Below are 21322 nucleotides of genomic sequence, written 5' to 3'. Positions count from 1 at the left end.
AATGTTTGTGGGCATTATATGCCTTCACTTTTTAATATCTCCTGAATCTCACGTTGAAAGAGTGAAATAAACTAGGATGGGTACTTAAAGTCATACAGAACTCCATTCCCTCCAGGGTGACTTCTAGTCTCAGTGAATGCATCTGGCTTTTTATTTTGTAATAGCACCTTTCGTCAGAGAGTATTCATGGAAACTGGAAGACACATGGTGGGAGGTGTATATGGCAGGTGTACGTGGAAGACCGAGTTTCACCATTTTCCCACTTTTGTCACCTCCCATCCCAGGACCCCATGTTACGTTTAGCAGTCATTCTTCCTTTAATTGCCCCCAGTCTGACAGTTACCGGTCTTTCTTTGTCTCACATCTCTGACCCTTTTGGGGAATACAAATCATTGGTAGAATACGAATATTTTGGTTTGTGGGATGTTTTCTTGTATGAGAGCGAGGCTGTGTGTTTTTGGCAAGAGTTCCCCAGTAGTGTGCCAGGGGAGAGTGTGTGTGGGTCTGCATTGTCCCTGGGGATGTTAACCTTGATTGCTTGTTTAAGGTGGTGTTGGCCAGGTTTCTCCATGTAAAGTTTCTGTTGCTTCCTCATTCATTGATTATCTTGAGGGAGATGCTTTGACACTGCAAATATTCTATTTCTCTCCAACTGTAGCCCACTGATTTTAGCATCTATTGGTGGATCTTATCTGCTACGATTACTACTCTGATAGTGTTTTTGGTATTTCCCTCATTCCTCTTACGTGTATTAATTGGAATTCTTCAGTAAGGAAGAGCTGTCACTTTTCACCACTTACTTGTTTATTCACTATTTCTGTCAGTGTAGTCTCACAGATATATATTTTTTTATTCTGTATGTTATAATACAGTACTTTCATTATTTTACTCAAATTGCTCCAGATTTGGTTATTGGGACCATCTTTAGTTTAGCTCCTGGGTCTTTTAGGCATGTCCCGTCCTGTTTTGGGTACTTCTTTACTTCTGGTACTGCAAGCTGTTTAAGGCTCAGCTTGTATTTTCCCCTCCCCAGCCCTGTTATCAAACACTGCTCCAAGGAGCCCTGAGGCCTTCTGCAAAATGTATTTTTACAGCTTTCAAGTATGACAAATGGTTATTTCTAGTTATTTCCTAGAACACAATGTTTTTACTAACAATTAGCATTACTGCAGTATACCAAAATCCAAATCCAAAGAGAACTAGCGTTTTATAGTAGTTTTCTTGTTGCGTTATAATGCAAAGTATTTATGTGACCTAGTCAGGTTCCTTAGTTAGAGAATTGTACAAATATGGTCATGAAGTAGTCTAATATAGGTTGATTTTAGACAGGGAAATTAGTGTTTCCTATCACCTTGTATGCAGAAGCTGTTTCTCCCCAGTCCTGCTGATTTCCCAAGAGAATGAGGGCATCATCAAGCCCCGTTACCATGGCGGTGGATGGGCGCCTTGGCACGGACACCCTGCTGCTAATGGGACACGGGCATCTCACCATCCACCTGCCTGTCTTCTCGTTTGCTTGTTGTGAGGGAAGCATACTTCTGTGGAATATGTTCAAGTCTTATAGGTTATTCTTTAGGAAGGGATTGGTTGCCTTTTACAAATGTTTTTACTTGGATTTAATGCAAGCATTTTGAACTGTTAAAATAAGGCTTTTTTTTTTTAACTTTTCTTTATATATTTTTTTTCCCCACAGAAAAACCTGCCAAAGAAACCCCCAGATCCTTAGAGTCCAGGGAGGATGGTGTGCCCCCTCCAGCAAGGGGCAGCCCTCTCAGGACCTCGGCCGCGCAGACTTGCCTGGCAGAGCTGTCCATGGAGATAGAGGGCGACTTCTCTGCGTGTGAAGACGCGGGGAGAGAGAGGCCGGGTGGAGCAGCTTGCCGTGACAATGGTGTCTTTAAAGAGGACCGGAATCCTGAGGCTGTAACGCAGAGGAATGAGGATGACCGTGCTGACTTTTCTGATCATGATCATTCTTTTGATGAAGATCTTCAGGCTGCCGTCGACTTCTTCAAGCTGCCCCCTCCTCTTCTGTCCCCGGTGCCCTCACCCCCTCTGCTGTCGTCCCCACACCTGGGTGCATTTCCGTCCTCACTCTCACCTGTAAGTTGACACTTTGTATTTGCATTACCTGGTGTCCACGTTGTCCATCCTGCTACGGGAACTCAGACCAGCTCGTGTCAGGGAGGAACGTGAGGATTTAACAAGGCGGGCCGGTGCCCTCGGGTCCACGTGCACATAACGGCTTTTTTCATTTTGTACTAGGGATGCATTTTTATTGTTTTCATCTACAATGTACTGTAAGTCTCCTGTGTCTTAATTGCTTACTCTTATCTTTAGTGCCTGACACATAACAGATATGGAATGAGTGAATTAAACAAGTGTTTATAGACATGGAGTTTTTCAGAGATGGGAAGTCCATGTATAGAGCATGCAGGTCAATTAGGTTGCTGAATTCCCCACCTTCATGCAGTGAATTCATCATCTTTTCGTGTGTTTGCAGAATGGCTTATTGTAATTTCTTAGGAAGATAGTCTTGACAAAGCAGATTTGTATGCATTTTGGCTTAAGGAACAGATAAATGACTGCTTGAGTCACATCCTTCATTCGGGAAACCATAATGCATGTCTGTTTCGTTCTGGACCTGGTGCTAGACACTGGGAACGCTGAGGTGACATGGGCTGTGGTCACCCCTGGTGGGGTCTTGTGTGGCGGTTGCCCCCATAACTGGGCCGTGGTGGAGTCCACGCTGCTGGGAAGCATGCTGCTGGCGGGAGCTGGACACGGAGCTCATGCTGGAAGGAGGCCTGGCGGGAGCATCGCCAGCGAGCGGGTGTCCCTGCCGAGCGCGTGGAGGGGTGCGTTGTGTCAGGTGGAGGAGCTGTTTACACAGACGTGTCGGACTCAGGGCGAACCTGATGCTGGGGGCGTTCACCCAGACCAGGTCCCCAGGTCCATGTGTGTCCTAAGGACTTTCCATTGTATCCTGAAGGCAAAGGGAAATCCTGGATGGATCCAAAGAAGTGGAGCTAATGGTCGAGTTCCACTTGAAGGTTTTCGTTTAGGCACAGTATGAACGGGGAGGGGGAGGGGCGAGTCAGGAAGGAGGCAGGACTGTGGTCGGGAAGTCATTTAATCAGCAGTTTCCTCAGTTCTGGACACCTGAACAGTAGTAGCACTTGAGTCAACTGGTTTGGAAAAGGTCCCGAGGTTGAGCGAGCAGCACGTCTCGTGAGATCTGCGGTGCGGTTGTTAGGTGAGTGGGGGGTCGAGGATGCTGGAAACAACAGAGAAGAAGAACCTCTTTGGGCGGGGAGGTAACATAGGAATGTTAGGCGCTAGGTGTGTGCGGGATCCCCAGGTGCGGCGTGTGCAGGGTGTACCCCCTTTCATGGGCTTGGCGCTCAGAGCCAGGCTGGGTGGACGCAGGTGCCGGGGTGCCTCAGCCTGGGGGCCAGCAGAGGCCTGGGGCTGTGTGCCGTCATCCAGCCGGAATGTGCATGTAGGAGAGGGTTGGGTCCCGACAGTTCTGGGGAGCTGTCGGTGCCGACGCAGCCAAACAGAAGAGGAGGAGAAGAGGTCAGGGCAGCAGAGGAGAACCAGGGGGTGATGGTGCCCTAGCATCCATCCAAGGGAGGAAAGGATTTCTCCAGTGGGAGCAAGTTCATGTCAACGGTGGTGACTCTTTGTCAGTCCCTGGGCCTCGCAGACCAGGGGGCACAGGTGGCTGTACCGGCTCTCCGGGGGGCCGTGTGGTCTCTACCACTCAAGATGGGGTTGGGGGGGCTTCCGGAGCAGACCCGGAGTCAGGGGCCGTGGAGGAGGCAGAGGTGTCAGGGTGCAGCACAGGCATGAGGTGTGGCAAGAGGAGTCTGCAGGGTGACACCCAGAACGATGGCCAGGCTGGCACTGGGGCGAGCTGCCCTGGGCCAGAGCCCGCGGCTCGCTGGGGAAGGCAGGCGGGGCTGGGCAACTAGAGGCGGAAGCCTTTTGGGCCAGAAAATGGGGACGTCAGAGTTGAGAGGAGGCCTACTTCGAAGTTAGGAGAACAGACCTAACCCTAGGCTGCATGCGGAGTAGAACTGCGAAGCTTCTCCGTTTGGGGAGAAGCAGTGTGAGTGCAGGAAACGCTGGGGAGAGGTGGCTTCTTTAAGGAAAGAAGGTGAAGCAGTGCTGTGCTCATTGAGACCTACGCATCCGTTGATGGAGTCCAGAGAGTGGACTACCCTTTCCTCAGATTCTTAAGGAAGCACACACTTTTTTTTGATGCATTTAGTTGGTAGTTGCATTTAGTTGACTGAAGTAGTATTTTACTAACTAATTAATGTAATTCATTTATATTTAAGGAAATCTACTTTGGAGAGTGTACAGATTCCAGTGATCATGACTCGGCCCAACATAGGAATTCTGAGCCTGTTTCAGAAGATGATACACCAGAATCGCTGGATTGTTTTAGCTCATCTGGAAAAAGTAAAGGAACTGGAACATGGGAGGAAAAGCTCCAACCACATGAAGCCACCCAAGCTCTAAATACATTGGAAGTCAGTGAGGTGACAGCGGTTGGGTTTGGGACATTTACAGCAAACCTGAGAGAACCTGCAGCCACGTTCCCCTCTGCTCATGAGAAACACTGGACGGTGCCATCTGAGTTCGTGAGCAAGGGAGAAAAAGGCGTTTTGGATGAGGCAGGAAGACAGAGACGGGCTCAGGAGATGGATGGGTCAGTGCAGACAGAGAAGACACATCCTGAACCCATGGGCAGTGGGCACGTTGAGCAGCTGTCAAGCGGCCTGGCTCTAGAGGAGGGCATGGCCCTCGGGACGTCAGACTCGTGTCATCCTCCCCTGGGCCCATGGCCATCGAATGAGCCCAGCGCACCTGAAGGAAAAACCCTAGTGTCCAGAGTGATAGGATCACCCAAATTAGAGGTGACCAAGTGGGCACTGACTGATGGAGTCACTTCGGCATCAGGTCGTCTGTCCGCTTCTGGTCATTTTCAGGGACTGTCTGGAGAATTGGAGAAGGAAAGAGAAGCGATGCGAGGGTTCATTTCGGGAGACCCCTCTGCCCCAGGAGCAGCAGGGGCCGCCGCGCTGGTTGCCGCGGTGCTCGGTCTGGGAGAGGAGTTGTCTTCCCCCGTGGCCTCGGGAGCCTCATCTCTCTGCGGTCACCCACGGACTCCCTCTGGGTTGGAGGATGACGCTGAAACATCTGTTCCTACTGAAGTAGGCCCTCCCGAACTGCATCGTTTGGAGCAGACATCACAAGCTGCCATGTTCACCATGCTAGACGTGCATTCTGAGCCCCCGGAGTGTCCCATAGGAGAAGGCCATCTGGAGAACAGCTTATGTGCTCTGAGCCCAGTGTCGGGGACGTCTGATTCTAACGGTCAGAGGGGCAGCGAGGTGGGGTGTACGACCCCTGTGAAGGGCATGAATGACATCTGCTCACTCCTGCAGTCAGGGTTCTCGGGAGCCGCCAGAGGCGGGCCGGGTGAAAGGCAGGGTCCGAGGGTCGAGCTCACGCTGAGTCAGTCAGGTTTCACATCGTCGGCAGGGCCTCAGTCTGGCTTGATCAGGAGTGGCTTTGGCTTTGGTAAAAGCACTTCGTGGCACCACAGTGATCTGTTACGGCGAAGTGGTGAAGAAAGGCTGGGACCTCAACCTGAACATGAACAAGAGGCGGTGGCGGCGTCCTCAGAAAGCAGAGGGTCAGCGTCCAAGCCTGCACATGCTGGAGAGGATAACAGTCCTGCGGGATTCAGGGCGCCTGCTTCCTTGTTGCCTAACCAGGTGTCAGTTATCACCAAGCAGGCACGGCCTGAAACCGTGCAGGGCGCACGATGGGAACCCTCGAGACTGTCTAGGAGGGAGCCCCCCTTAGTGACAGACGATAATGGGGCTGGTCGGATGCCATCTGGAGCAAGATGTGGGGAGAGAGCGCCTACAGCACCGAGACGCACGGAGGCGGCTGCTTCAGAGAGCGCTGCCCCGGGAGTTTCCTCCCCCTGGAGAAAAGCAGACTTTGATTCTCCAGGGGGTTCTTTACCAGTAGAAAGTTCCCATCATCCCACAGATAGTACATTATCTTTCTCTTCTGACAACATCCTGGTCCCAAACCAAGACGTTGTGACGGAAGCCTCAGTGCAGGAAGAGGTGCAGAAGCAGAGCCCGTGTCTTCCTGCCACAAATGTGGACACGTCCAAGCTGGATGTGGATAAACTTCCAGCCATGGAGGTGACGCTGTCAAGAGGTTTTCCTGTTGGAGACACAGTCAGAGCCTCTGGGGAGGCCCTGGCCGTTACAAAGGACCCATCTGTTGTACAGCACGGCCCAAAGGAGCATCCGCAGCTGCCGTCTCACACTCCCAGGGGTGCTTCTCCTGAAGCTCTAGACGCAACAGAGACTGCTTTTTCACCAGCGTTTGGCAGCAAAGATGAGGAGAAACGTGTTGTCTCGCAGAGCAGCCTCGCTGGTGCCCTGTACTGTTACACGGGCATCCGCGAGGCCGGCGGAGGTGACACCGAGGTGGAAGAGGGTGACGCGCTGAGCTGCAGTGAGGGAGAGAACGATCCCGAAGCCGGGCTGGAGGGCGTCCAGCAGAGTGCTGGCGGGGCCTCCGGAAGAGGCGTGGGGGCTGCCAGCGCCGGTGTGGCCGAGACCAGACCTTCTGTCGAGGTGGGGCGCCTGACCTCGGCTCTGCGGGACTGTAGCCTCAGTGCGCTCTCCGAGACAGACGGACTTTCCACGTCCGAGGTCGTGATGTTTCTTGAAAGTTGTCAGTTAAGAGATTATAGTTCAGGGGACTCCGTTTCAGAATGTTCTAGCAAAGGAACCCTAAATAAAGGGATGAACAAGGAATTAAAGCAAAGTGAGCCCTCAGGAGAAAAGTACAGAAAGCACCTGTGTGAAGAGGAAACACTAGAAACCTCTGAGGAGTGCGTTGGCTCCTCGGAGGAAGACGACTGTCCTTCAAGGAGCATGAGGCAGCTTGCACAGTGCTCCTTGGAGACGCTGCCCGAGGTGCTCACCGGGATCCACCAGGAGCTGCAGCCCGACCGGGAGGACGCTGGTGGGAAGGATGCTGGTGAGTTACAGCTCTTAAATGCACCTGACAGCGTGACAGCGGAGCATGAGAAAGAGCAAGTTCTGCCTGTGGAAGCAGCCGTCTCCTCTTCCCCCCTGCCGACGGCCGGCTCGGACACTCGGGGCGGTTCTCCCACTAGTGGTGGACCTGGCCGTGAAAACACGCAGAGCAGATCTGAGGGTAACTTGGATGCGCTCAGGCCAGTGGATGGTAAGGAAGAGGCCTCATCAGAACCCCCGGAGCCCTTGCCCCTGTGCGCTGCCCCGGGAGTGGGGCCGGGGGATGTGGCGTTTCAGTGTCAGATCTCTACAGTGACCTCCGAGGTTATAAACGTGCTGATAAATAAGGATCAGAATCTAGTCATTGAGAAAGGGGACAACTGGACCATCATCAACAGGGTAGCTCTCATGCCAGACACGGACCAGGTTATCCTGTGTGACAGCCCTGAGGACGCCCCTGTTTCCCCGGATCCAGAAGGGCTGGCAGCTGGTTTCATTCCAGTTCCTTCTGTGGAGAAGTCCCCAGAGACCGGTCGCCCTGGCCCCCCTTCTCAGGAGCCCCCGTATGGCAGTAGTGTGGCCGGAACCCAGGGCGATATGTCAAGCAGCGGTCAGAGTACTAACTTTGATAAAAGTCGTTTGCGGAATAGACCTGTTAAACCCAGCGTGAGGATTAGCTCTGAGATTTATGATCAGAACTTTGAGACTCAGACCGTTCCTTCTGATCACACGTACTATAATTCGAAACTAGAGCCGCTGAGCAAAAATAAGAATCGATCAAAGATTTCAAACAGAGATCAAACAAACAAACCAGTGAAGATGTTAGCGTCGAGCAGAGTAGAGACTACTCAGGGTGAAGTTTCTCCGTCATTTTCTGGAGAAAGAGGGAACGGAAAAACTCAGAGAAGTCAAACGCAGGCCATCCTAGCCAGCGCCGACACGTCCACTCATGCGGACTGCTGTGCAGACACGCTGAGTAAGATCCGGCAGGAGGTGGGACCCCCCCTTCCCCCGCTGCTGGCTCCTCTGATAGCCACGCCTCCGAGGACTTCACAGCCAGCCTCTCCGCTGACGTCAAGTTCCAGCCCCTGCTCACCCGTCTCTCCCTGCGGCCCGATCTCTCCGCCGTGTGAGATCCCGGCGTCGCCCATGGTGTCCCCCTTGCTGGAGGAGCCGGGGCACTCCTCTCCTCCACACGCATCCCCATCCCCGTCCACCGCCCTGGCCAGTGACAGGGTCTTGTCATCTCCTTTGCAGTTTTGTGCTGCGACCCCAAAGCACGCCGTCCCTGTGCCCGGCCGCCTGCCCCCGTTCGCCTCTGCCCATCCGGCGGTGGCAGCGCCCCAGGAAAATTCCGTGAAGATCCTGGACACCATGTACCCAGAGCTGTCCGCCAGGGCCCGCACCCTCAGCATTCTCAAAGGGAACATCCAGCTCACGCGAGGCCCACCGGCCGACTCCAAGAACCTACCGGGGCCCGCCAGCGCCATCAGGGGCTTCAAAGCCATCACTTCAAGCTCAACCGCCTTTGTGAAAGCAGGAGGCAGCTCTGGTGCTGACTGTACGCAGGATAAGTCGAGAGATCCGGGACCTCCGCAGGGTTCAGGTGGGAAAAGGGCACTGTCAGCGGGCACACCAAGGAGCGCTAAGAGGTTGCGCCTGGACAGCAGGTCCCCGGAGCCAGAGTCCCCCTCAGAGGGTGTCAGCCAGAGCCCCCAGAGGAACCCCCCCGAGGCTGCAGCTGTGAGGACAGAGGAGGAGGGGCGTCGTCTTCGGGCCGTCGGTACAGCGTCACAATCACCCCTGAGCCCCAAGGAAGCTGTGGAGCCCCACGACAGAGCCATAGCGGAGGCCCTGAGGAAGATCGCAGAGTCGTCCTTTGACCTGTTACCTGTCATTCGCAGTCATGTGTATGTGGGAAACATCTCCAAAAAGCCTGTGATGAGAGATCAAGAGAAAGAAGTTGTTTATGAATTTAGCACAACAAAAAAGGTATGTGGCTCGTTTGCTCTGGGAGCGTTAGGAATCGCATGTCCTCAGACAGAGGCCGTCTCCGGTCAGCGAAAGGGGAGGTGGTCCTGAACAGAAGTTTATTCTCAGAGATGGGCAGTCACCCATGTAAAAAAAAAGCCTGTCAGGACTTAAATTGCATATTTCCCATTGATTCTGGCATGCTTAAAAGCTCGAAATGATTTGCTTCAAAGCATCAAATTGCTATGTAATAGAGCCTTTCTTTTCTGTGAATGGTATTATATACACACTTGAGAATTTTGAGAGTCAGAAAGGTAGTGTGTGGGTTCTCCGCCCCGCCTTGATGTAGGTCAGAAATCAAACAGGAACAGATGCTTAGTTTCAGGAAGGGCGCTGGGGGAGGATTATGCAGATTTACCTACACGGTTTATTAGGACTTTCCTCGGTTTTTATTTTCTACATATTTACGTTGATACTGGGTGGATGATTTCCAGTGTCCCATGGATTATGCTTTATCGGTTATCTGTACATCCTTGGAATCACAATGGTATAAATATTTATTTTTCTTAGATTGCATTTCAGAAAGCACAAAGAGCAGTACAGGTAACTTTGGAAAGATGTTTATTTTCAAACGACTGAATGTATCAAATTATTTAATGCTCCTTTTCCTGGGTGAGGAAAACATTACCCAGTATTTTAAGATCTAAACAGGATAAATGTGTAGAGTACATTGGAGTTCAGAAAACAAGAATGGGAGCAGAAGTCGGGTGGATTTAATACACACACACAGATTATTTTAGTAAAAACCAAAAAGTGGTCATTTGTAGGAGTGGTGGTAGTGGCAGTAGGCATCCAGGTGTCCTGGGACTCGCCCCGTGGCCCCTGCAGCCCCACTGACCTCTGGACACCGACAGGCATGGACTCTCTCCTCCCCGAGCCTCACGGCTTTCCCTGCTAAAGCAAGTTACCACGGTGGTTGTCGTCCTCTACTTTCTGAGACAGGGCACGTTTTATCTTTCCAAGTTTCCAAAAGGTACTTAATTTTGTAACTTTTAGCTGGTCTTTCGTAGGCTGAAGATAAGTATCAGTGTACATTGCCTTTTTTTTTTTTTTTTTTCCCATTCAGCCTTTAGCAGAGTGCTTGCTTCACTCTATTCTCTCAGAACTGAAAAGTCAGAAGATGTCTGTGGAGCACAATTACACCCACGCCCTCTGCAGAGTGTATGTGGGTGTTTGTCGGCAGCTGGGAGACTTGGAAAGAGCTCGCTTGTTTTGCTACAGCCTACTTAAGGAAGGTATGTTTACATGGCGACATTCTTGTATTGAAAACGGGTTGTTGCTTTTTTATCTGCTTATATGTGCATCTGTATTTTCAGCTAAGGTATTGCTGTGTATCTTTTAAATCATGTTATTCTTGTGCATTTGCCAGAAGGCATGAAGAGCCTTAGCTATAGACCCAGCCATACCTGGTTTTCAGTGGGAGAATTTGTGTGACTTAAGCTTACTTAGGTCAGCATATACATTTCCACTTGTGTATAAAAGTGTATCTCTCATTAGTGCATATCGGTTTTATTCCTTGTGCATCTACTTTAGAGTCAGATATAGTTGACACAAGATAATGGAATCATTTTAAAGTGACAAACCGCTCTGTTACTAGCTGGAAAGGGCAGAAACACTAAGATGGATTCATAAGCTCATGGAAAGACGAGTTTCAGGGAGAAATGGAAAGGAGGGCTGTGCTTTGGTTCTCTTTTCCTTTTACTACTATTTCTTAAGTCTATTAATGGAGCACATAGGACTCCTTCATATCAGATCATCAGTGGAAACATTTTAATACAGCAGAGTGATACACAAGTGGAATTTAATGCTATATCAGAGAGTCTTATCTAGATTGCAAAGATTGATAATCTTTTATTACCATAATGTTTATGGGGCTTATAAATCAGGATAATTGAATCTGTCACTTGTAGAGTTGTGAGTGAGGCTGCTGTGTCTGTTGCCCACCTCATTTATTTTTTCAGTCACTGACTTATTTAACAAATAGTTACGGGGTGCACCTAAGTGTTAAGGCTTTGACGGTGACCAAACCCAGGTATAGATGCAGGCTTCCAGTGGGGCGCACACGTCAGGTTTGGTCAGTGAAGGGCCGCAGGAAGCAGGGCACCAGGGACTCTGCGGAACCCACGTGGGATTTCTGGTTCTTCCTCAGACACACTCAGCCGGCTCTCACCTCTGGGTCTTCATAACAGGTTCTCTGCGGGGAAGCTTTCCCTCTGCTTTGCTATGGTTACGCTGCTACCTTTTTGTTTGCTGTCTCTTTCCTCTGCTAGGTCGCGTACTCTAAGGACAGGGATTTTGTTTGTCTTGTTCCTACTACATCCTCACCCCAGGAGAATGTGTTGTATGCTCTCGTTAAGTATCTGTTGAATGAATGACTTGTGCTGTGGAAGGTGGGTTTGAGAGAGTCTCAGGGGTCGAGGAAGCTTTCCTCGTTGGGGTGCCTTTTGAACTTAAATATGAAGATAAAAGTGAGGGAGAGAATTCCAGGCAGAGGGAACAGCATGTGGAGTCCTGGGACAGGAGGAAGTATAATCAGATAAGCACAAGGTTTCCAAAGTAACAGATCAAAATAGCGCAGTGAGTTTATGCTTTGAGTTACCCTCTCTCTATACACCCTGCAGTGTTAGATAAAATAGAACAGAGAAAACGAAAAAGATGTGGCGTCATGCCAAACAAGATCCGAATCATCGTGTTGACTGATACAACCAGTTGCGGAACATTTCGACAGTTTCTTATAAAATTAAACAGTTTATCATATGACACAGATATGTTACTCTCGGGTACTTACTCAACAGAAATGGAGACATATCCACATATCCATATACACTTCACAGGTATTCAGAGCATCTTAATTCATAATAGCCCATGGTTGGAAACAAAGGTCCATCAGGAGTTGAATGAAAAACCAGTGTGGTATATCAAGCAATTGGAATACTACTCAGACAAACGAGGAAAGGGCTAGTGATGCGTGCAGCAACATGGATTTTGCTGAGAGGGGGATGCCAGACAGAAAAGGGTGCATGCTTTACAAATCTCTTCATAAAAATTTGAGAAAAAGCACATGTGCAAAGTGACAGTAAGCAGATCAGGCTTGTCTGTATTTGGGACGAAGTGATTCACTGAAAGGGTCAGACCATGGGAATTTGGGATGATGGAAATGTTCTATCTGTGGGTTGTAGTGGGGGTTACATGGGTGTGTTCATTTGTCAAAATCCTTCAAACTGTCTGCTTAGAGAGTGTATTTTATTGTATGTAAGCTGTGCCTCGATTAACTTGATTAGACAAACAGAAAAGACAAGCCGTGGCATTGCAGAAGGTATTTATTCATAAGAAAAGGATTATCAGTCATAATTTATTTAAAAAAATCCCTTCATATCAAAAGCGTTAGGTGTTCTTCAAGTGAGTTCTGTCTTGTAAATGCATAAAACATGGCCTGAAAGGATACGCACCAATTGGGAGGGTTCTGGGCACAGGGTCTGGAACCTACGAGAGGAGGTTTGCCTTCTCTTCTTGTTTTGGAGTTTATTGCTCTTTTCTACAGTGGTATATACTCATGCACTGTGTTTCAAATTGGATTAAAGAAAGTTTGCCAAAGGGAAAGAAAGGTTGGCTGGGGGGGGGCGGGGGGAGGGGAGGGATGAGCGGGAGAGATGGAGAAGCAGAGTTGAAATAACTGAGGCTGGGGCCTCGTCAGGCTTCCTCCCTTTAGCTTTAGGTGGCCCTGCTGTGCACAAGGGGAAATTATTCAAATATATTCTTAGTTTGTCATTTATTCACTTAATCAGACATAAAGGTTTATTATCTTGTTTTTTTTCTCATAGATTTTCCAGAGTCTGAAAAACTGACTTTGTTCATTGCAAACATGTGGCATGATATATTTATCTCTCAGTCGGTGATTAATAAGGCAATGCAGTTGGTAGCCAGGCAACGCGCTAAAGGAGAAGTTTTGAACTGTTTGCGAGCTTTCCTCAATTGGGAGAAGGTGAGGTTACTTTTTATGTAATACTGTACTTGTAGGTCTTATATAAATGTTATTATTTGGTTGTATTAGTTCGTGAGCATTTCAGAGATATTATTCTTCATATTAGATCCTTTAAAATATCGTTTTAGTCTAAGCTTATGCATTTTGTTCATTAAGTGTGCATGAGACACTTTGGAAGAAGTTGTAGACCTGTGTGCTGTGTTAATTGAACAAAGTTTCTTTTGTGTACTAATTTATGGCTGATGAAATCTGTACATGCGCATATATATGTGAGGGCTCGGAAGAGATGCACATCATTTGCTTCTACAGAAGGTACTTAGCTGAAAAATTTGGTATCTCAGTTCCTTCCTGTTATGATTTTTTCTGAATCTAATATTCTCTGTTTTTCTTTCCAGTTGATGGAATTTGTGTTTGTTCTAAGTATTGTGTTCCATGTTTTCTTTCATTATCTTATTTTCTTTAGTGACTGATATGTTAATATAGTATCTAGATTGGTGTACTTTTCGTCATAGATTTTCTCTAATGAGAATCGCTGGACGCTGAATTGATAGTGGTAATCTTTAAGAAGAGGTATTGAAGTCAGTGAGGGGTTGACTTTCACTTTGTTCTGCCCTTTTTAATGACTGTATTACTGTCCTCTTTTAAAAAAATTCTGGCTTATGCATGTAGTCGACTTTTATATGTCATTTTGCTTTCCTTTTTAGTACTTTTTGATGTTACTCTTCATTAGACTTTTATTTTCTTATAAAAAGAAAAGGAAAGGGCTATTGGTGGTTAAAAAGTTAGGGAATTTTAAAAAGCAAGTCTGTAATCATCTCTTCATCAATCCACCTAGACAAACCAGAGTGTATTGGTGTGGGGTACCATCAGATTCCAGTCCCTTAGCAGTAAGAAGAGCATCCATACAGGCATTTCCACCCTCTGTGGTTACCTGCAGGGCCACTCCTGTCCCTGCTTGGTCCTCCTGCTTGTGCACTAGAGCCTTCTCCTTTGGCCTGTTCAGGATGAAGCCAGATATGTTTGGATGATAAAACATGATTAATGAAGAAGGTAGAATCTTACTAAGTGTGTTTAGCCTGTATCATATCAAATAAAAATACAAAGTCAAAGCTATTAAAAAAAAAAGAGGAACACTTAGCAGGGGGAAATACCATTATAGTCCAAGACTTCCAAATTCTGTCCTACAGAATTCAATAGGTGTGAAGCACAAAAATAAGTAAAGAGTTAGTGGAATTCAACAATATAAAAAGTAAACTTGAATGAAGACTGTGTTTTTTCATATGTCTGTGACATTTGCAAAAACCAGTCATGCATTTGACCTTAATTTTTAAAAAGTAAAGAGTCTACACTCAATTCTCTGGCAATGACTCAGTAAAATTAGACAGAGAATTAAAAGATTCTATAAAAGTTCCCTGGAGATCAAGATACACAGTCCTGGACAATCTGTGAACAAATAGAAACTCAGAAGTAAAATTACAGTATTTGGTATGAAAGGAAAATCCTTCGTACCGAAGACCTCTCGTTTTTGGAAAACTTACACTCATTGAAATAGTTTAAATGTTTTAATTATTAAACAAGTAATAAATAAAGTTCCCTGATAATCATCTTAAAAATTAAAAAAATTTATGACAAACACACAGCCAACATTATCCTCAATGGTGAAAAACTGAAACCATTTCCACTAAGATCAGGAACAAGACAAGGCTGCCCACTCTCACCACTCTTATTCAACATAGTTTTGGAAGTTTTAGCCACAGCAATCAGAGAAGAAAAGGAAATAAAAGGAATCCAAATTGGAAAAGAAGAAGTAAAGCTGTCACTGTTTGCAGATGACATGATACTATACATAGAGAATCCTAAAGATGCTACCGAAAAACTACTAGAGCTAATCAATGAATTTGGTAAAGTAGCAGGATACAAAATTAATGTACAGAACTCTCTGGCATTCCTGTACACTAATGATGAAAAATCTGAAAATGAAATCAAGAAAACACTCCCATTTACCATTGCAACAAAAAGAATAAAATATCTAGGAATAAACCTACCTGAGGAGACAAAAGACCTGTATGCAGAAAATTATAAGACACTGATGAAAGAAATTAAAGATGATACAAATAGATGGAGAGATATACCATGCTCCTGGATTGGAAGAATCAATATTGTGAAAATGACTCTACTACCCAAAGCAATCTACAGATTCAATGCAATCCCTATCAAACTACCACTGGCATTTTTCACAGAACTAGAACAAAAAATTTCAAAATTTGTTTGGAAAAACAAAAGACCCCGAATAGCCAAAGCAATCTTGAGAACGAAAAACGGAGCTGGAGGAATCAGGCTCCCTGACTTCAGACTATACTACAAAGCTACAGTAATTAAGACAGTGTGGTACTGGCATAAAAACAGAAAGATAGATCAGTGGATCAGGATAGAAAGCCCAGAGATAAACCCACGCACATATGGCCAACTTATCTTTGATAAAGGAGGCAGGAATGTACAGTGGAGAAAGGACAGCCTCTTCCATAAGTGGTGCTGGGAAAACTGGACAGGGGCATGTAAAAGTTTGAGATTAGATCATTCCCTAACACCATATACAAAAATAAGCTCAAAATGGATTAAAGACTTAAATGTAAGGCCAGAAACTATCAAACTCTTAGAGGAAAACATAGGTAGAACACTCTATGATATAAATCACAGCAAGATCCTTTTGGACCCACCTCCTAGAGAAATGGAAATAAAAACAAAGATAAACAAATGGGACCTAATGAAACTTCAAAGCTTTTGCACAGCAAAGGAAACCATAAACAAGACCAAAAGACAACCCTCAGAATGGGAGAAAATATTTGCAAAGGAAGCAACTGACAAAGGATTAATCTCCAAAATTTATAAACAGCTCATGCAGCTCAACAGCAAAAAAACAAACAACCCAATCCAAAAATGGGCAGAAGACTTAAATAGGCATTTCTCCAAAGAAGATGTACAGACTGCCAACAAACACATGAAAGAATGCTCAACATCATTAATCATTAGAGAAATGCAAATCAAAACTACAATGAGATATCACCTCACACCAGTCAGAATGGCCATCATCAAGAAATCTAGAAACAATAAATGCTGGAGAGGGTATGGAGAAAAGGGAACACTCTTGCACTGCTGGTGGGAATGTGAATTGGTACAGCCACTATGGAGAACAGTATGGAGGTTCCTTAAAAAACTAAAAATAGAACTACCATATGACCCAGCAATCCCACTACTAGGCATATACCCTGAGAAAACCATAATTCAAAAAGAGACATGTACCAAAATGTTCATTGCAGCTCTATTCACAATAGCCCGGAGCTGGAAACAACCTAAGTGTCCATCATCGGATGAATGGATAAAGAAGATGTGGCACATATATACAATGGAATATTACTCAGCCATAAAAAGAAACGAAACTGAGCTATTTGTAATGAGGTGGATAGACCTAGAGTCTGTCATACAGAGTGAAGTAAGTCAGAAAGAGAAAGACAAATACCGTATGCTAACACATATATACGGAATAAAAAAAAAAATGTCATGAAGAACCTAGGGGTAAAACGGGAATAAAGACACAGACCTACTTGAGAATGGACTTGAGGATATGGGGAGGGGGAAGGGTAAGCTGTGACAAAGCGAAAGAGAGGCATGGACATATATACACTACCAAACGTAAGGTAGATAGATAGTGGGAAGCAGCCGCAGAGCACAGGGAGATCAGCTCGGTGCTTTGTGACCGCCTGGAGGGGTGGGGTGGGGAGGGTGGGAGGGAGGGAGATGCATGAGGGAAGGGATGTGGGAACAGATGTATATGTATGACTGATTCACTTTGTTGTAAAGCAGAAACTAATAAAAATAAATAAATAAAAATTAAAAAAAAATAAATACTAAAAAAAAAAAAATTAAAAAAATTTGAGAAGGAATCCAGAAAAAATATATAGTTTAAAAGGTGTAATAGTAATGAACTAGAGAACAAAAAATAATTGCCTTTAAAAAATACTAATAAAACAGATAACTCAGTTCAGATTAATGTAAAAAGAGAAAAGCAAAAATGTTCAAGATTTCAGAATGAGAGAGGCAGTGTGAGTAGAGATGGAGGATGAAGAATGAGAAGACTGCCGCCTACAGCTTCGTAACAGGTTCGGAAACCGAGGATGGTTCCTTAGCAACATAAAAATGGTAAGAATTGGCTTTAGGGGTAAAACACTGGAATAAACTAGTTGTTTTCCATTTTAAAAGGTTGAAAAGGTGATTAAAAATTTAGTATACAAGAAGCGTGTGTAGATTTCATCTGAATTTTATCTAATCTTTAAAGAACCAACTAATTCCAGTCTTTTTCAGGTGTAAGAGAAGATTGAAAGCCCCTTGTTCATTTTTAATAACAAAACCCAATAAAAAAAGAAAAAAAATTATAAATACACTGCTGAGTATGTACCCAAGGAAAGTCTAATTTATGTCCACAAAAAGGCTTGCACATGAATGTCCAAAGCAGCATTATTAATTATAGCCTAAAGCCGGAAGTAACCCAGATTTCTATCAATAGGTGAATGGACAAAGTGTGGTATATCCATACAGTGGATTCCTACTCGGCAGTAAAAAGGGGTGTTTAAGCTACCTATACGTGCAAGAATGTGGAAAAATATCAAAAAAAGCATGCGTAGGTGTAAAAGAAGCCAGACAGAAGAGTCTAGTACAATCTGATTCAATTTTATGAATTTCTGGAAAAAGCAGACTGATATCTAGGGTCAGGAAGATGACAGAATGAATTTATTGAAGAATTTTTTAAAGATTATTTTTTAATAAAACTTTAATTCTCTGATTCAGTTAATGAAAATTTGCATTCCTATCTGGATTGCAGTGTCTTTCCTACCTGACTGGATTCTGCATTCTGCCTGGAGCTTTTTTATCTGGCCTGTCAACCACCATTGTATAATCATTTTAGGACAGTTGTTATGACTAAGATAAATATAGTTCTTTATTCAAAATAACTTTCAAAAGGTGTCCTTTAAAATTAAATGATTATTCATCTGATGCTTGTTAGTACTCTTTGAGATCACCCACATGAGATATGTTATATTTGAAACTGAATTTTCTTGTTTTTTACCTTATTTGCTAGAATGCTCCTGCAGACGTTGGCTTCATGGTTTCTAAGCTGCTCTTGACCATACAGTTATGTCCAAAAACAGAATTTCAGTCCAGTGAAAGATTTGGTGAAGACCTAAGTGATACCACTTGGGAGTACATATGTGCCATCGATCTGCTCTGCTGCCATCAGAAGTGGGTTTGGACACATGACAACATTATAAGGTACAGGGCTATTCTCACTGAAGTTGGGTTATTTGAATTGTCAGGTAGTCTGCTCAATGATTGCTGAATTGTGGTTTGAATCATTTTTGCTGTTTAAGGCAGCTGAAACATTTACAAAGCACATTTTGATTTGGGTAACAGTTAATAGAACTACTCTTAAATGCCAGTGTCACTGCCACATCCCCTCGCTTTATTTTTTTATGGTACCTTTCACTACTTTTCATTGTATTCTCTTATTACTAAAGGAAAATGAATCTCATGCAGGGGGGACTTTGGTTTCCCTGGCCTCCCCCGGTGTGTATGTAGACAGAGCAGCGCCCACACAAGGTGCTCAGCGGATACATGTAGATTGAAATGTAATGATCATTATCTTAATGTACAGATACTATGGAAAAACCCACAGGAGCAGAAATATTCAAACTTCTGGGTCAGCAGGTCTTCTCACTGGGGTTTCAGGAGAGAACTGAGCCTGTTAACGCTCATGCGTCCATTTTATGTAATGAATTAACTTTTCTCTGTTCATCTATCTATGCAGCATGTTTGGAGAATGGGGAAAGTAGTCAAATAACTGTTCTGCAGTTAATTACAACCCTTAATTTTCTTACAACCCTGACTGAGAAAGGCTGGTTTAAAGGGGTTTATCACATTGAAAAGGATTCAGCAAAGGATTAATAGTCTGTATCTTTGAGACACCTGAGGAGTATATTCTGTGGAAATCCGTTCTCTTGTTTTCCCTTCTTAACACTCGGGAAAGATGATACATCTGAATGTCAAATAATAGGTAATAGAATTATGGAATGTCTATATAATGAGATACAGCCATATTAGAATAAATAGCTATACATGGATTTTTATATACTGACACGAAAGTGTTTTTCGGTCTGTTACTAAGAAAGTGCCAGGACAGTCTGTTCAGTGCAGTCTGGGTAATGATGTGTGAGTGGCTACCCTAGGCCTCATCTTCCTGGAAGCCCAGGGGGCAGGGGCCCTTGTATCCCCAATGACAGATGAGACCACCGGGGATGGTGCCAGTCACAGGTGCTTTGTCCACAGTCCCCCCGCTGGCGGTACGGACAGAGTGTTGGATATCGGGATCTCTTCCTGGGCGATTCCAGACCCTGATTCCTAAGCACTGCCGTCATTTTGACTGTGTTTTTTACATACATGCAAAGCATAGAAGTCTGGGAGGAAAAGCCCCAAATTAAAAGAGTGATAGTTATCTGAGAATGTGTTTTTAATGTACATTTTCCTTTCATGTGTTTGCATTTAATTTTGCTAATATTATAAATACTATGTAAGAAGTTAATACATTTTTGAAAAGAGAGAGCAAAGAGAAATTGCCACTGTTTTCAATCAGTAGATCTACTTTCTTTAATCCATGTAAAGTGTGGTTCATTTCCTCTGGTTTAGTTCTTTTTACAAAATATAGCCTGTTTGTCTTTGCTCCACCCCGGGAAACGAGGCTTCTAGAACGCAGGTGCCACCTTACATCTGGATGGTCCATGTGAGAATCCAGACTCTACTGCTTCCAGTTCTGTGACTTGGGGACATTGTTCAGCATCTCTACACTAAAGCCTTGTGAAAAGGGTTAAATAGAATAAAGACGCAAGCATGGGTGTTGGCAGCCTTTTTAAAGCCACTGTAAGCACAGAGATCCTGAATAGTTGGAAAGTATGTGAGCTTTCAATGTCTGTTCTCATGTTAGCCAAAAATGCTACATCTTTAAAAGTTCCTCCTCTTCACTAATTGTCTCCTGTGGACCATTTTTAAGATAATTTCTTCTTAATATTTGAACGATGGTGGGTGAGCATACTTTCATATACATACATACATGTATATATTTGTTGTTGTTATTTTGTAGTAAGGAGCTGTGGCCTGTAATGGATAAGTGGATAAAATACAGAAAAGGACATGCAAACATTGCATACATTCCTGATATTATCATAGCGTCAATACTGAGGCTCATTGGTGAGTTGTCTGTTGTATTAAATGTGTTCTTGTTATTGATGATATCTTGGTGAGAGAATAAGTGTGTAATAATATATTTTGACTGAAACTTCACTATAATAACTGACTTTACAGCCACCAGAGTAGGTACTTTTGCACTAAATTAATTTTCATTACTCATACTCTTCCTTTGTTAATTAACATTTTATTCACCTTTTTCAGATTTAAGATTTTTCATGTTAGTACATTTTATTTATAATTGAACTCTTGATTCTCAGATATTAATTTTAATATGCACACACTTGCATATACACTCCAGGATACATTGCTGGATACATTGCTATAAATTACAGTTAATTTGTTTTATAAAATAAGTAGATACTTAATCCCTGCTTGCACCCCAGTTTTTTTTTCATACTCGCTCAATAAGGATAACTATGTACTTCTATAATTGGAAACTAATTTTGTTTCTGTAAATTGTAAGCTGAATAAACAAATTAAAATCATTGTTTAAAAATCTTTTAAGTGAAATACAGATTCTTTTTAATCTCACATCTAAAGAGGACCTCAGTTGCCATTTAGTTCTGCCCCTCTCTTTCACCCACACATCTTTATTTTTTATTTTTACTGATTTTTTCTTTTCTTGCCCCATCTCTGACACACTGCTCTCCAGTCCAGGCGTCATGATCAGTGATGAGGTCTGTTCATTATTAGAAGAGGCTCTCTTTACTTTGAAGTGGCTCCTCTGTCTGCCATGTGTTGATTGCTTGGGGGCTGACAAAACAAGGTTCAGCCTGTTTCCGTGTCAGGGACCTTTAGATCCTTGGAGATAGTTATCATGACTTTTAAGTATCTTTGGTGTTTAATTAATTAAAACTCCAAGATAAAACCATTTGAAATAGGTTTGAGAATTTTTAAATCACGTAAGTCAGTCTTATAAATAGACCACAGT

General features: G+C 44.6%; 1 protein-coding gene across 4 annotated transcripts in view; it reads left to right on the top strand.

The window, feature by feature from the left end:
• Positions 1–21322, top strand: part of ICE1 (interactor of little elongation complex ELL subunit 1) — a 534975-nt gene that overhangs the window by 502622 nt on the left and 11031 nt on the right. For all 4 annotated transcript variants that reach the window (XM_082621035.1, XM_082621033.1, XM_082621036.1 and 1 more), the window contains 6 exons: positions 1694–2103; positions 4347–9077; positions 10183–10351; positions 12938–13098; positions 18233–18423; positions 20285–20391. In XM_082621035.1, coding sequence (XP_082477161.1) covers positions 1694–2103; positions 4347–9077; positions 10183–10351; positions 12938–13098; positions 18233–18423; positions 20285–20391 — 5769 coding nt within the window. The remainder of the gene's footprint in view (positions 1–1693; positions 2104–4346; positions 9078–10182; positions 10352–12937; positions 13099–18232; positions 18424–20284; positions 20392–21322) is intronic.

Source organism: Mesoplodon mirus, assembly GCF_964341445.2.
Source record: "Mesoplodon mirus genome assembly, chromosome: 5".
Taxonomy (NCBI): domain Eukaryota; kingdom Metazoa; phylum Chordata; class Mammalia; order Artiodactyla; family Ziphiidae; genus Mesoplodon; species Mesoplodon mirus.
The sequence above is the reverse complement of the archived record's forward strand: the minus strand, read 5'-3'. Positions and strand labels throughout refer to the sequence as shown.